Source organism: Anoplophora glabripennis, unplaced genomic scaffold, assembly GCF_000390285.2.
Source record: "Anoplophora glabripennis isolate ALB-LARVAE unplaced genomic scaffold, Agla_2.0 scaffold383, whole genome shotgun sequence".
In the NCBI taxonomy this organism is placed as follows: domain Eukaryota; kingdom Metazoa; phylum Arthropoda; class Insecta; order Coleoptera; family Cerambycidae; genus Anoplophora; species Anoplophora glabripennis.
Genome location: NW_019416484.1, coordinates 405,070 through 420,345, shown reverse-complemented (window position 1 = coordinate 420,345; position 15,276 = coordinate 405,070). Strand labels below are relative to the sequence as shown.

The 15,276-nt window shown below is 31.8% G+C and overlaps 1 protein-coding gene across 1 annotated transcript in view; it reads left to right on the top strand.

Moving 5' to 3' along the window:
* The first annotated feature begins 7,789 nt into the window (after window positions 1-7,789).
* The window catches only part of LOC108909457 (collagen alpha-1(IV) chain), a 43,519-nt gene continuing 36,032 nt past the window's right edge, over window positions 7,790-15,276 (top strand). The window contains exon 1 of the mRNA XM_023454680.1: window positions 7,790-7,898. Coding sequence (XP_023310448.1) covers window positions 7,879-7,898 — 20 coding nt within the window. The 5' untranslated portion in view covers window positions 7,790-7,878. The remainder of the gene's footprint in view (window positions 7,899-15,276) is intronic.

The window sequence follows — 15,276 nt, the reverse complement described above, 5'->3', positions numbered from 1 at the left end:
AGGAAGGTCGGTTCGAGATGAGACAAACAGGAACGCTATTTCGACAGCGGAACAGAAACCACATGCACATTTTTCTCGCGTATCTATCTAGTCTGGATGTTTATAAGTTGCGGTAATAATTATCATCTAAATTCTTATTTGCTTTAATTGCTGATGTCAACAAATTCTGTTTATGCCCAATTATGTCATGGTTATTTTCTATTTTCTATAATTATTGGTTACATAATGTGACAACCACTACTAAGTATCTCTAAATATGTCTTCAATTGATCAAATAATTTGATGCAGATTAAATTTCGTAAACATTTTTATTGCTTACTTTAATAAATCAACATATGCGTACAACGTATAAAACTAACTTTACGTTTCATAATTTCAAAACCTGCATCATGAAACTCTATTTCGCGATTTCGAGGCCTAATTGTCTTTTGTTTTTATGTATTTGAAGGCCTACTCCAACAAGGAAGTTTATTATCCCAAATTTTGGAATAATATTCAAAAACTGTTCAATAAGATAGCGATGCTAATAATATCATACACTTTGTTTACATTGCAGCACTTGCGATGATGTAATCTTTGTTTGAACTCGGTTCCATTCAAAATGGAAAGTGTTAAGTGAGGTTAAAGAAACAAATAAACTTTATTATTACACTTTAACCCCATTTAAATATTTCTTTATACATTTTGGTGGAAGATATTAATTTCCTGCTTGGTGTTAACCGATCGGTCTTATTTTTAGAATGTTCGTTAGATAAAGAACAGACACAAAACTTTGTTTTGATTACATTTCGCGGGAATGTGGTGTTCAGTCAACTACAGAGAAAAAAAAAGAGTTTTACGAGCTGTTGGAGCAATAAGATTACTTTTACCGATTTCTGATGAATGAATTTAAAAGCAACAATAAAACTTCAATATCTTCCTTTATGCTCCAAAAACCAAAAAGCAAAGTGATTGAAAGTAATTTTATTCGTGTAGAAAATACAAAGTCACTTTACTTGTAGAAAGATTAATGTGATTTAACTTTTTTAAAGATAATGACATTCAAAAAAGTACCCATTTATGATTAGTTTTCCACTGGTTCTTTGGGTGCCCTTTGAATTCGATTCGAGATAATCTGTGAACAGCGCAATCGTGCTGAGTCACCTTGTATTGTTTTAACTCGAGTGCATTTCCTGGAATATACAAACTCTAGATAAAAATAACTGGGCTGGCTACTATAAAGCGGCTTGCTTCTCAATGCAGTGAAGTGTTCTATATTTCTAGTTTTTTTAAGTAATGGGGAATGAAAAACCTGACATGTCATAATCAATAATTTTTTAAACATTACTCAACACCATTTAACAGTGTTGAAATGACAGAACAAGAGAAAATACGCTAATGACGACAGCGATAACATATCAACAATATCTCACCTGCGTGTGAGGCTATTCCAAGCGAGTATGAGTATTAGGAATAACACGGTTGATGTTAAATTTTTACTTTATTTAAATTTAGTAATATTCTTTTATATCGTTTTTTCACAGGGTACAGTTATTACGTTCAATTTAGAAAACTGATCTCTACAATCATCTCTAAAACCAAGGTCAGATATGATTCTAATAATTTTTCTCTGAAGAGTAAAAACTTTTTTCATAGAGGGGGAACGATCCCATACTAAAATAGCATATGTTATGATGGAATGGATATAGCCATGATAAACTATCAGCTAGCTTGATATTGAGACTCTTCGTTTGAGACTCCGGAGTAAATAAGTATGTTTTGATATCTTGGAGCAAACACAATGAACATGTTGATCCCATGTCAGTTTAGGATCAAGATGAACTCCCAAGAATTTTACATGTGCTGGATTATCCCAGTTTTCCATATTCCGGAGACCAAAAAAAGTATACAAACTGTGTTGATTACTAGTAAATCAGTTTTCTATCGATGCATGTTGGTCATAAATTGATGTCATTACCTCTTCAAAGTTTACGTTGGTTCTAGTTATATTGATATCATCAGCAGAGAGTATACTTTTAGTATCATGAGGTAAACAATTAGGAAAATCATTAATATATATCAGAAACAGTAACGGACCCAATATGGAACCTTGTGGAACTCCATGTTCAATATTTTTTATGGATGATTTCACATTATTATATACAACATACTGTAATCTATTACTCAAATATGATCTCAATAAATCCGAACTATACGATGAAAACCCATAATTATGTAGCTTATGTACAAGAATTTCGTGTGATACACAATCGAAAGCTTTTGTCAGATTTAAAAATTGACTGACTAGCAACGTATTTCTCTTCTTCAAAACTATTGTTTATTGTGGATGTTAGACAATCTATGGCTAGTGTGGTCGATAGATTACTTCGAAAACCGAATTGTTGAGGATTGAAAAGTCCCTGAGTCTCAAAATAATTAGTTATTTGTATTTTTAAGATAGTTTCATATAATTTAGCTAGATGAGGTATTACAAAGATAGATCTGAAATTAGAGAGATTACTAGTATCATTATTTTTATAAATAGGAACAACCTTAGAAATTTTTATTAGTATTGTTATAGCAACCATCATTCTTATTTATCAGGCTACTTTGATTGAAATATGAAAATATATGATCATAAGAAAAAATGTTTGTAATTATCCCAACTACCATCTGCCAAAGTTTGACATAGAACTTGTAGAACACCCTGTATTGACATCAAGTTGGATAGTTGTTAGTGTAATTTATAAAACTTAATCTTCCTAAGTCTAGTCGGTGCACATTGCAATCCATTCATTTCAGAAAAAAATTATTTAAAAACAAACATGCACAAGCAGGAAACTAACAAGTAATGAGATACAATAAATATAAACAAAGTCGATCAATCAAATTTAGACCGCGTTTTAAAATAGAAATGTGGGTTAACTATTAAATTAACGACTTTTGAGTGATACAAAGATATCTAATGTTTATATTACATTTGGATTAGAGCTAACATCGATCCCCTGATAAAATATAGTGACCCAACAGTGAAGAAATATTGTTAACTGGATTCATAAAAGAACTTGTGATGAAACGAAGATGGAATTTATGCCACTGACGTTAAACATAGATCTGACATAGCAGATACAATGCAGTTTTTGGACCTTCGAGTTTTTTGACCCACATAAAGACCAATGAATTTTTAGTCGTAAAATTTAATGCTTCTTATTGGTACTCTTCCTCGTTTCTAGCCCTGAATATTTCGGCGATGTGTACAATATCGAAGCTAGAATTAAATTTAGACTTTTATATATCCTGATTTATACGCGCGAATTTATTGGCACATTCTTAGCTTTATGACAATCGATCTTTTAGTGGTCTTAAAACTTATAAATAGACGTGATGCCTAGCTACAGTTTCACTAGCGATTTTATTAATTCCAATGTACAATTTGAAGTAATTCTACGCGTCGAGTCTATTTCAATCGATTGTGGTACATTTCTGTAACTCGTAAAATCAACAGCGTGAAGGATAATAGCGCTGAAGTGGACTATTATTAGTTTGAAGAATTTATTCCGCAAAATTGACATTTCAAGATTCTTAATATCTCGAAACGCACTATACGCGTCATTTCGTTTTCCATCAAACACCTTCGAGCCGAATTTCGCGATGCAATCGCAGCAGGCCGTTCTTCTGCAGTCAGCTGAGATGTCTGAGAGCCGCATGCCTTGCGGTTACAAGAATCAAGAGTTCACGTAACCGACCGACGCGACTAGACGAGTGAGTTCATAAATCCACCGATCTACCTGCCTCGCCAGCGGCGTTGCCAAATGCGCGCAAATTTACCTAGATCTCAGGAAACTAGGATATGTCAACAATAGATTGAATAGTTGTAAATGAAAATGAATAAGAATGACAGTAGACTTTCAAACTATTAAACAACACGAAATATCACGAAAATGTTGACATTACTTTATTCATTCTACATTTATTTTGATTTATATGTTGACATTTGTGTATTTAGTGTGCTTCATTTTTTCAAGTTATAAAAATATTAATGTTGTCATTATCGTACAGGTAAACAAGTGTTAATATTCATATTTTCATAAAATATTAGCATACATTATCGAAATAATTATTTAATCCATGGGCAACTCGTTAGCGGTTTTTTAATGGGTATTTAGGACAAAAATGTAACAGCTCGAAATAATTTATTTGGCAAAGTTGTTGCTTTCGATAAGTTAAATACGTGGTTAAAATTTTGGCACTTATCTCTGGGACACCCTGTATAAGTGCTTGTTACTGTTAATATTAAATTCCACAGAACGTTTTTTGCCTGAAGAATTTTTTGGACTACTTGGCAACGTCGCTTATGACTTCTTATTTTCTCTGCTGGCTGAAGAAGGGCTCTACGCCAGATTTCAAAGATATTTTAATAATCACATTTTCCGTCCTTCTCTAGAACATTTAAAAGTAGAAAATTTAACATGTAATATTCAAAGAAATAGCGATACATTTAAAAATTATAACACAAACGATTAAATAATGTTTCCAACAAAATTTCACGCAAGTTTTGAATGACGATGTCGATGACAACTCAGTGTGATCACCCTGTACCAATAATTAAAAAGGTTAAATTGCTGAATTATGTCCCCGCAACTTAAAATTGTGTCTGGCACTTACATAACATTCTGCAGCGTAAAATTCTCATTACATATTCCGAGCAATATAGAGCATAATTTTTTAAACGGTTTGTGTGTACCAGTTTACTGGAACAAATCGTTCACAGTAATAAAATCTAAACGGAGTGGCACCGCAAGTTATTATTAAACAGTAACGATGACTATGCGCTCAGCCTTGATTTTTCATTTACATCAGTCAGTTTTATAACCGCATTTTGGATGCACTCGTAAAAAATAAATGTATTCCGTTGAATAATATGTGTGCGAGAGTTACAATGGATCAGGTAGAGGCTTAAGGCTTTAGTTTATGTATTAGAATACGATTAAATCGACGGTAGCTGCCATGTTAATTGTTGGGTAAGTTTTACTTTATTATGGTTGGTACTTGGTCATAGAAAAATATATTCTCTTTTTCAGTACGTTGGATTTCCAGAACCAAGAAATGAAAAATGTTGTAAAAAGTTGAGTACCCAGTAGAAAAAATTAATAAAGAATAATATTAAAGACATCAAAGGAAATTAAAAATACAACAATTCTTCCACACTTCTATCATCATCCATATCAACTAAATGTAAATTTTCCAGCCATTTTCGACAACAATCAGAGGCAATTGTTGAAATAAAATCATTTTATTACTAACTGACAAGTTTGAAAGATAAATTCATTGAATACTACTGACTTTTTGATTATTTTCTAATGAACACTGTTAAAATCTCGTGTCAGTTAATACAATTTTTCATGAAAATCATAAAGTTTTTTAAAATTTAACAGGAGTAAAAAAAATTTAAATTAAATTCTGCTGTGAATTAATATTACCTACGATTTTTCAATTCGGTCAATGAAAAAAAAAATCTGAACAATTAGGGGTGAGTCATCCCAATGAACACCTTGTAGTGCTTCAATTAAATTTAAATCATTGTCAAAGAAGACAAGTAATAAACCTAAATCATGTACCAAATCTGGTTCTTCTACGATAAAGTGTTGCAGGGATTTTAATTTTTTTCGAAATTTAGGGCCCCAATTTGGGGGCTAATAACTCCTCAGGGGTGGTTTGGTTAAATTACAATATTTTGGACACCCCTACATGCACCTGCCCTGTGTCGGTTCTTATACGGGACACCCTGTATACACATAAAAAAACAAAGAAAGAAATCAAAATAAAATATAAGCTCCATACTCAATCTTGTTTTTGTAAAAATCCCACAAAGTAAACTGTGTCTGGATTAAATATATTTAATGATTTTAAATCAATTTTCGAAAATTTATAGAACAGATTGTTGCATATAAAAAACAAAAGTTTGGTTTATATTCGATATGTAAAAATTCGGACAGTCAACTGTTTTTTTATATGCTTCTTTGACATCGCAAGAAAATTTTATAAATCATTATTCTTTACAGTTTACTTACTTACTTAATGGAAAAGAAAAAATATAAGGGGGTTAATCACCCCGTACACATCGAAAAAAATTTAATGTACAAATGAAAATTATCTTATTGCTTAGCTGATATGATATTGACATTTTCTTTCTCTAGTGATGAAACTAAGATATTGGTCAAAGATAAAAAAGACATTGTAAATAAAATCTACAAGTTTCTTAAATGAAATAATGGAACATTTTGCATGAATTCCTAATATATCTGCGAAACTAAATTAAAATTATATTTCACTCTTTCTATATAAATGCAACTATAAAGTGATTTTTGGAAATGTTATTAGAGACAACTAAAAATTTGTAACTGTCAATTTTGCCATAAATTGGACATATGGTGAATCATATTCATATTCGAGTGTAAAAAAATTGAACCACAGTTTCCAGCCAAAACCAAACAACTAACCAAGTTGCCTCAAAAACCTGTTAGTGTGTCAATTTTTTTATGCAATCTTGATTGTTGATCCACATACAAAAAAATCAACAGAGGTAAAAATTTTTTAAAAGAGTGGAGTTTAATAATTAAATTAGAATGTCTCGAAATAATCTTATGTATAGTAGAAAATTGAAAATAGTTTTTTTTCTTAAATTTTAGACAGTAAAAAACTATATTTTTGTACAGTATAAATAAAATTATGTGTCACAAAACATCTACGTTTCAAAATCTTTGCTAACAAAAAGATTATGGTAAAAATCAAAAGACTGTTCTAGATATTCTTTGCAATAGTTAAGTTTTAGGTCCCATATATCGAATTTCAATAGAAATTCTTAAAAAACTCTTTAAAATAATTAAATTAAAATGCTTTTCAAAATCCGTAACTTATAAATAATTATGGATCGCCTTGTATATTACTAGAAAAAACATCATAATGGTACATAATGTGAAATTATTTTTTCTTTCGCGAATTTGCCCCACTCACCGCTAGCGCGGTTCAGACAATAATAATTGTCACTCGCCAAGAAACGACTCTTTTTCTCTTGTTGTAAAATATGCTACTTTCAAGATAGAGATATAAAATAAAAGCACAAATTCATGCACACAGATACAAATAGAAATTATTTTAAACATTTCTTAATATATTGTGTATCCTTCCCAGTTAAAAAATGTCTGAAAGACCTTTTTCAGCAGCAAAAAAATGTGTTTTTTAATGACGCTTGGAACGAATTAAACTGATTTACTAAAAGAAACACTTTTCTTTGAGCTCAGATACACAGAAAGTCGCAGCCAATCTGCGCCGTTCCAGGGGCGGCGAAGCCACCCCCGCGCGCCGACGCTCCTCTCATTCACACCACCATTCAAAAGGGTAGCAAAATTGACTTACCGCCGACTCCACGCTGCGCACTATCGTGAAAACAATCAAAATCCCCAGGGCGAAAACCCGACACAGCCCCGGCCGCAGCGCCATGGCCAACTAGCTCCATGTTTCTTAGCGTCTCGAAGCTCTCAGCTCATCCCCACCCCGACGGTCTTAAGATCCGAGGGCCACGCGGCGCCAAAAGCCAGATTTGAAAATTCACACCCCCTGGATGGGCCTACCCGGCTGTGCTTTGGGCCAGTCATCGGGGACGCCCCAAGGGGTGGCTGTGCCGAGTTTCGGGGGGCTCTGGCGAACCCCGGGGGAGTTCGGGGGGATTTTGTGGTACGTGGTGGACCCCGCGCAGGATGCTGGGAATGTGGAAGTGGTCGGCAATCGGCTCTCTGAGACGGAGGTCTTCTTGGATGCTCAGTGACGCGCGGTCCCGCGTGTGTGGCTTACATAGGATAGTGTGAGTGTGGTTCCCCTACTGGGGGAGATCTGGTCGATATGACCGACCATGGACTAGGGTAAGTTTGACTTTTTTGTGTAGTACCTTTTTTTGGTATTTTTTTGGGTCTCAATCCTCGAGGAATTGCTTCATTTTCGAATTTTCTTCGATTTTTGTGCGCTGCCGCTGGTGGAAAGCGAAGAAAGTGATACAAAAGTGTTGCCATACAGTTTTAACAAAATTCAAGTGACAAAAACTTTTTTTAATTTATTTTGTATTGAAGAACAAATTTTATTCACCATTGTAAGAACTAAAAAAATTTCAAAAAATCTTCAGAGTACATCCTTTTTCACCACTGTAATAATTTATGAAAATATAAATCTAAAAAATATACCATACATAATAGCAGTAAATGAATAACCTTATAAAAAAATTAAAAGATGGTTGTAACATAAAAATTGCTTATCTGAAATCTTTGTTACACATCTAAAAGCCTTCTACTGAACAAAAATGTTTCCTTTTGAGAATATCAATTGTTAAATGACATTGCCCGATAAAAAAGTTTTGGAGAAATAATAATATTTTTCTACCATTAGCTGCTAAAGGATTTTTTTGCCTTAAATTAATTTAAACTTAAGAAAATTGGTTCCATACCCTTGGTTTAAATCAGCTTGACATATTGTCGTTGAAATAAAACATATACTGCCTATTTTAGAATGTACTTCATAAATTTTTGTTACTGGCAAGTTTGCTATTAATCGTGACTTTGTCATGACTACCTTATACCAACATATGCAAAACCCATAGAGATAGATTTCATTTAATGTTCTTATAGGATAAGCGATGTCTTGAAATTAACAGATGCTTGTAACATAAAAATTGTTTATTACACATCTAAGAGCCTTCTACTGAACAAAAATTTTTCCTTTTGTTATTAAGTGTAAGAAAATTTTATACAACATTCAATTAAATTGCCCAAAATTAAGATTTTCAATGTTTAATTCATGTCAGAGCAAATATTTTTACGGCTAATATATTTTTTTAATAATTAAATAGTAATTATAACAAAACCTTATTATTTCACAAATTTTACTTAAATTCATAATATTCTGAAACTATCGCAACTTGCGGTTGCATATATCAACGCAATCGCATATTTATTTATACTTCCCCAACAGTACATTTACAAGTATTTACATAAAACAACGCCAAATAAACATTTTTCGCTTAACCGCAACTGAAATTGATGTGGGCGAGCTATTTTCCCAAGACCAAGACAAATTGTTATGTAAAACATATGCTACTATTATTGTATCTGACCTAATCGACAGATTATCATCGTCAATCAGCAGTCTATTAAATATGCATTACACTTGCATTAGAAATATGATTCGAATATTTCATTCAGTTAAGTATATTGGCTGAAAGGTATGCGTTATAAATAAGGAGTTAAAATAAAAAAAGTTGTGTTCCAACTAATTTTTCTATATTTGTTTGCTATTTCTCGCATGTCAGTAGTTCCAAGAATACAGTAATGAAGCTATCACATTTTCATCGCCCTGTATGGTAAACATAAATTTAGTGCCTCTGTTAACGTTATGCAGATGCATCAGGAGAATGCCGGATGAGGAATGCAGTCTTATATTAGTGCATTTCACATGTTTCATACAAATCACACGGAATTTTATTCCAAAAGAATCTCATTGTACTACGTCAAAAATCAAGCTTTCAGGCTAATAAATCAGTAAAACAAACAATAGTTTAAAAATATTCCGTCCGAGTGGCAAGTGAATTTCTGACAGAAGATATTTTTAAAGATGCCATCTATTTATAGGTTCTTGAATTGAGTAGACTAATATAAAATTTGATGAAGAGATAAATGAGAATTTCTCATGCAAGTGAAAACGAAGCTTACATGTATTTACGATAGTTATAAGTTAGGTATAGAAATATGTAACAGATAGGTCCTTGCTTTCAACCTAAACACTAATTCTCAATGCGGTTTATATATTCTCTGGCCACTCAAAGGACGTATTATTATATTTTATAATGAATAATCCATAGTTTCAAATTTTAATCATGCGCTAGATCCTCGAAATTTTACTCCGACCCAAATTTTATGTGTATTTTTTAAAATTCTCAGAATTAGTTATTCTATTAACTGATTAAAATGCTTTGTCTCTAAATTGAAGTTGGATATCAGTGTCAAAAATAAACAAAGGCAAAAAAGGGTAAAATTCAACTGCAGCTTTGTTGTTCTTAAAGACACCTATTGGAATAGGAAAATGGTTTATTGCTCAATTTTCACGAAACATCCTGTTTATTTTTTTCATATTCTGTCAGAATGCTTTCCCAGAACTGCGAAAACTCAAGTGTAATGTGTTATTAACAGATTATTGTTAGTTATTAACAGAAAGGCAATCAAATTTTTGTTTAAATGAATTGTTTAAATCACAAATTATGTAACAAAACAATATGATTTGTTAGTTCACTTAGCATAAAACAGCGAAGTTTGAAAATCGTATTTCATATATTGGTTTAAAACTGTACAGGTTGGTCCATTTTCGATGGGAATTCAGGGTATTTCAGAAACTACTAAAGATATGATAAATGTGACACCACGTTCTCGAGCTCGATTTTCATGGCAAACTCGACTGTCAGATCGGAAATTTGCTATCTTCATTTGTTTCTGAGTTACAGGGCGTTTCTCGTTATTGTGACACTTTTGAACATGTCTGTATCTCAGCTGTTAAATAAGTTAGAGTTAAAGTGAAAACTGCTCAAGACTAATTCTTTGGCGTAGAATTGAATGCCGGTATTAGATTTTTAGTAGATCTTAAGATTTAGGAGTTATGACCCAAAGTTATATTTTTTTAAATGGAAATCGTAGCTGACCATGGCCTAAAAAAATAGAGATTTTTTTCCACTTTTCAGCAATATATCACATGCTATACTTATTTTTACAAACACGGGAGATACGGGGTGTTTCATATATAAATTATATTTATTTTTCCTTTATAATATGATCGGCTATAAAAATACAGATAAAACTATAATTCTTACTTTTACAAAAGTCATATCTGTTGTAAAAATATGACATTTATTTTAAATGCACAACATATACTCGTGTGATAATATAATAGTAACGAAATTTTAGGAGATAGGTGGATAGGAACAAACGGACCGATCAGATTGCCAGCTAGGTTACCTGATTTGAGTCCGTTGGACTTTTTCCTTTGAGGTTTTCTAAAAGACATTATATTTAAAATTCCTTTTAATAATATTTCAAATACCTATACATTTAATGCTACCCGAAGCGTTGCCAGAAGATGCGTGAAATGTGTGACAGTTGAGGGACCGTAATTTGAACATTTAGCTATCATTTTTGAAAGTTTTTATTGATGTAGGTACTTACTATTGTTTAATTTACGTTTAATATTGTAACTTCAGTTGAAGTGGAATAAAAATTTGAAAACTCTGTCTTTTCTTATCTGTAATATATATTTTAAATAAACGTCATATTTTTACAACAGATATGAGTTTTGTAAAAGTAAGAATTATAGTTTTGTCTGTATTTTCATAGCTAGCCATGTTAAAATGTAAAAAAGGATCGAATTTATATATAAAACACCCCGTATCTTCTGTGTTTGGAAAAATAACTATAGCATGTAGTATATTGCTGAAAAGCAAAATAAATCTCCATTTTTTTAGGTCATAAACAACTACGATTTCCATTTAAAAAATTATAAGTTTGGGTCATAACTCCGGAATCTTAAGACCTACTAAAAATCTAACACCGGCATTCAATTTTACGCCAAAGAATTAGTTTTGAGCAGTTTTCAGTTTAACTCTAACTTATTTAACAGCTGAGATACAGACATGTTCAAAAGTGTCACAATAATGAGAAACGCCCTGTAACTCAAAAACAAATGAAGATAGCAAATTTCTGATTTGACAGTCGAGTTTGCCATGAAAATCGAGCTCGAGAACGTGGTGTCAGATTTATCATACCTTTAGTAGTTTCTGAGATACCCTGAAATCCCATCGAAAATGGACCAGCCTGTACAATCAATTTCGTGGATGATAAAAAAAATTCAAAATTAATTCTTTGTTAACAAAAAATCTACATTTTATTAATTTCAATGGCTGTTATATTCGTTGTTATTCGCACCGTGTCATCTTAATAATAATTATTGTTATTAATGTCTTAAGCTACTCAGAGAAATTATTATTGTTACTAATATATTTATCAGTAATAAAATACCTGACTATCCGTCTTCTTTTCTAAATAAACTTGTTATCTACCCAATGAAACAGTTTTACAATGGCCCCAGCTCCATTTTAAATAATTATGTGCGTTTGTAGAAAATAGAAGCGGACCCAGCAGGTCAGATTTATAATATAATTCCTGCAGTGGTCGTCCAGACAAAAACCTCGTGTCCCAAGACGTTGGGTGCTGCATTTTTGAACGACTAAAAAGTTGAGAATCATCAAGGACTTAAGCTTTTTCTAGTTTCGTGCCGATGTGCTCCAATGGTTTAGTGGCGAAGATGAGAGTGATAGTGTCCGGACAATGATTGTTTTGTAAAAGAAAAAAATTACATCTGCCGTACATTTGAGAATATCAATTGTTAAATGACATTGCCCAATAAAAAAGTTTTGGAGAAATAACAATATTTTTCTACCATTAGCTACTAAAGGATTTTTTTGCCTTACATTAATTTAACTTAAGAAAATTGGTTCCTACCCTTGGTTTAAATCGCTTTGACATATTGTGTTGAAAGAAAAAATATACTGCCTATTTTAGAATGTACTTCGTTAATTTTTATTACTGGCAAGTTTGCTATTAATCGTGACTTTGTCATGACTGCCTTATTTGGTACTAACATATGCAAAACCCATAGAGATAGATTTCATTTAATCTTCTTATTGGATAAGCCATGTCTGGCTGAGACTTATTTAATAAATCTGTCGTGCAGTACGGTTTTTATAATCACAACAGAAAATGGTCAGGGTCGTTATTATGCAGACAGATGGATCAAAAATAGGTAAGGCCTTATGGAACGTTTCAGAGAACCATTATTGCTAACGACAAGAATCGACATCAACATCAATGAGGGCCTAGGGGTTCTAGTACGAGGTCCGTCTCCACATAACTTAGCCCGGGAACGACAACGGCAGATAAAAGATTCTTAGCAAAGGCTAAGGAAGCGAATATTGTACTTTAAATATAGGGGTTGCCATTCTTTTTGTTTAAACTTCTTGATTTTTTTTGTATCTAAAACTAAAGCACGTAAAAATGCTGGTTTTCAACACCATATAAATTGTAACTCTTTTTATCAATGATGTATGACTCAATCAAATATCATAACAGAAAGATAATGCAGGAAGTAGTTAATGAATTTAATTGTTATTTCCGGAAAGTTTACAGAAAAATTTTTAAAACCTTCAATAATTTTCTCGCGTAATTCCTTTAGTTGGTGGCTTTGAACTGACTGAAACTGACACCATTTTGGATTTCCAAAGAAAATATTTTGTATCCCTAATAGTAAACGGGATATGGCCATGCGTGTCAGACGATTAACTGCTAAACTACCTTGTGTTTTGCTTATACGACCTACTCTCTAGATAAGTTGAAATACCTCTCGAAAGAAAAAGTAATGGAATACATGTTGTTTTAATTAAGCGGGATTAATTAATATTAATAATAAAAAAAGTAAGCATTATTTTCTGAGGTGTTACCTACCTTACTATTTTTTTTTTGTTCAAATAGAATATGCTGTATATCATAGCAGTTTTGACGTTTAAGTTTTTGTTTTTTTATTGACATTTGCAGTATATTTGAAGATATCTCCGAAACTAATAAGGATAACAAGATGCAGTTTTCAGAATTTCGTCAAATTTGTAAAAGTATACCTACTGACACATGGAAAATTTAATTTCTAACAGAATTTATTAACTACTCTTTTGCAATATATTAATGATTTGATAATGTTGTTATTTCGATGTTAAAAAAGAATGACGTTTCTAAAATTGGCATAGTTCAGTAACAGAAAAGAACGTGAAAATAAACTTCTTAAAAAACACTTACTGTATTATTAGATCTCATGTGTTTTACTCTATTTTATTAGGTAAGTGAATTCAAATAAATTCGTAATATTTGTTCTAAAATATCTTATCGAATGAAGTCAAACAATGTTCTTCGATACCAGAAGTCTAGATATGCAAAAGTTTGTCAAAGACAAGACTTCTAACAGCTGATATTGCGTGAAACAAGTACTCTTTGAGCTGCATATCCCAACTAGCATCGAAGTACACCAGCAATACCTAGTAAACAGCTTGTAATAAATAATTATCCAGAATAGAAACTAAAAATGATACACTTAATTGTAATTAATACAAAAACACATGCCATATGTTTTGAAAATGTTAAAAGAAATTAAAAAAATTTAAATAAAGATTCAAATTTGTTTGAATTAGTTTAATTTCTTGTCGAAGCAGATATAACTTTTACAAAAATATATTTGTCACTGCCAACATGTGGCATTAAAAAACAGGCACCAATAGTATTATTAATAATAACAATTTTCACAAAAAATTCTTAACATGAAAAAGATTTGCGACAATTGTTTGGAAAATGTTAATTTAAAACATAATATTTTTATAATTTTGAACTGGAAATACGTGGCATTTATTTTTTCATGGTGAAATAGCAATAACAAATGTAAAAAATTTCAAAGTTTTGGTGATCCAAAACATTTCAACACCTGTAAATATGTACTATCTTTCTATTCGACTACGGTAGATTTTTTCTTGCTTCAATGAACAGCAAGAACCTCATCCTGTTTTTGTGTGTAGTTTCCAAAATATTTGGTATTTTCAAAACGTCTTTTTTTTAAAGGATGTCAAATTATGCCGAAAGGTAGATGTCTTAAATTCAACCATAAACTTAAAAGTACATTAATATACTGGCCGTATCCTAAGGATATGTCATAAATTAAGAGGGTGATTCCTTGGGTCATTTTAGGCCCAAAAATCCTAATAAACCAGGGCTCTAAAGTTACTGGTTTTCACGATAGAGGACGTTTTTGAAAAATATTACATTTTATATTTCTATACAAATCAACCAATGGCGGAGATTCAGGGAAGCTTTGTCATTAAAACCCTCAGAAAAACTATGACAATGAATCATAAATGGATTTAGACAAATGCCAGCAAAATGAAAATGCCCTCTATTGGCAGCAACACAACATGACATTTGTCTGACTTGCTGACATCCATTTATGATTCCTTGTCTTAAATCTGCTTCATTTTCTATTGACGTTTCAATTTTTTCGTAACCATGAAATACCTATTAGAAATTATTTTAAAAGCTCCCCTTTATTTCTGCCACTGGTTGACAGATTCATATAGAAATATACCGAACCTTTAATTTTTTAAATCACTTCCCCAAGTTT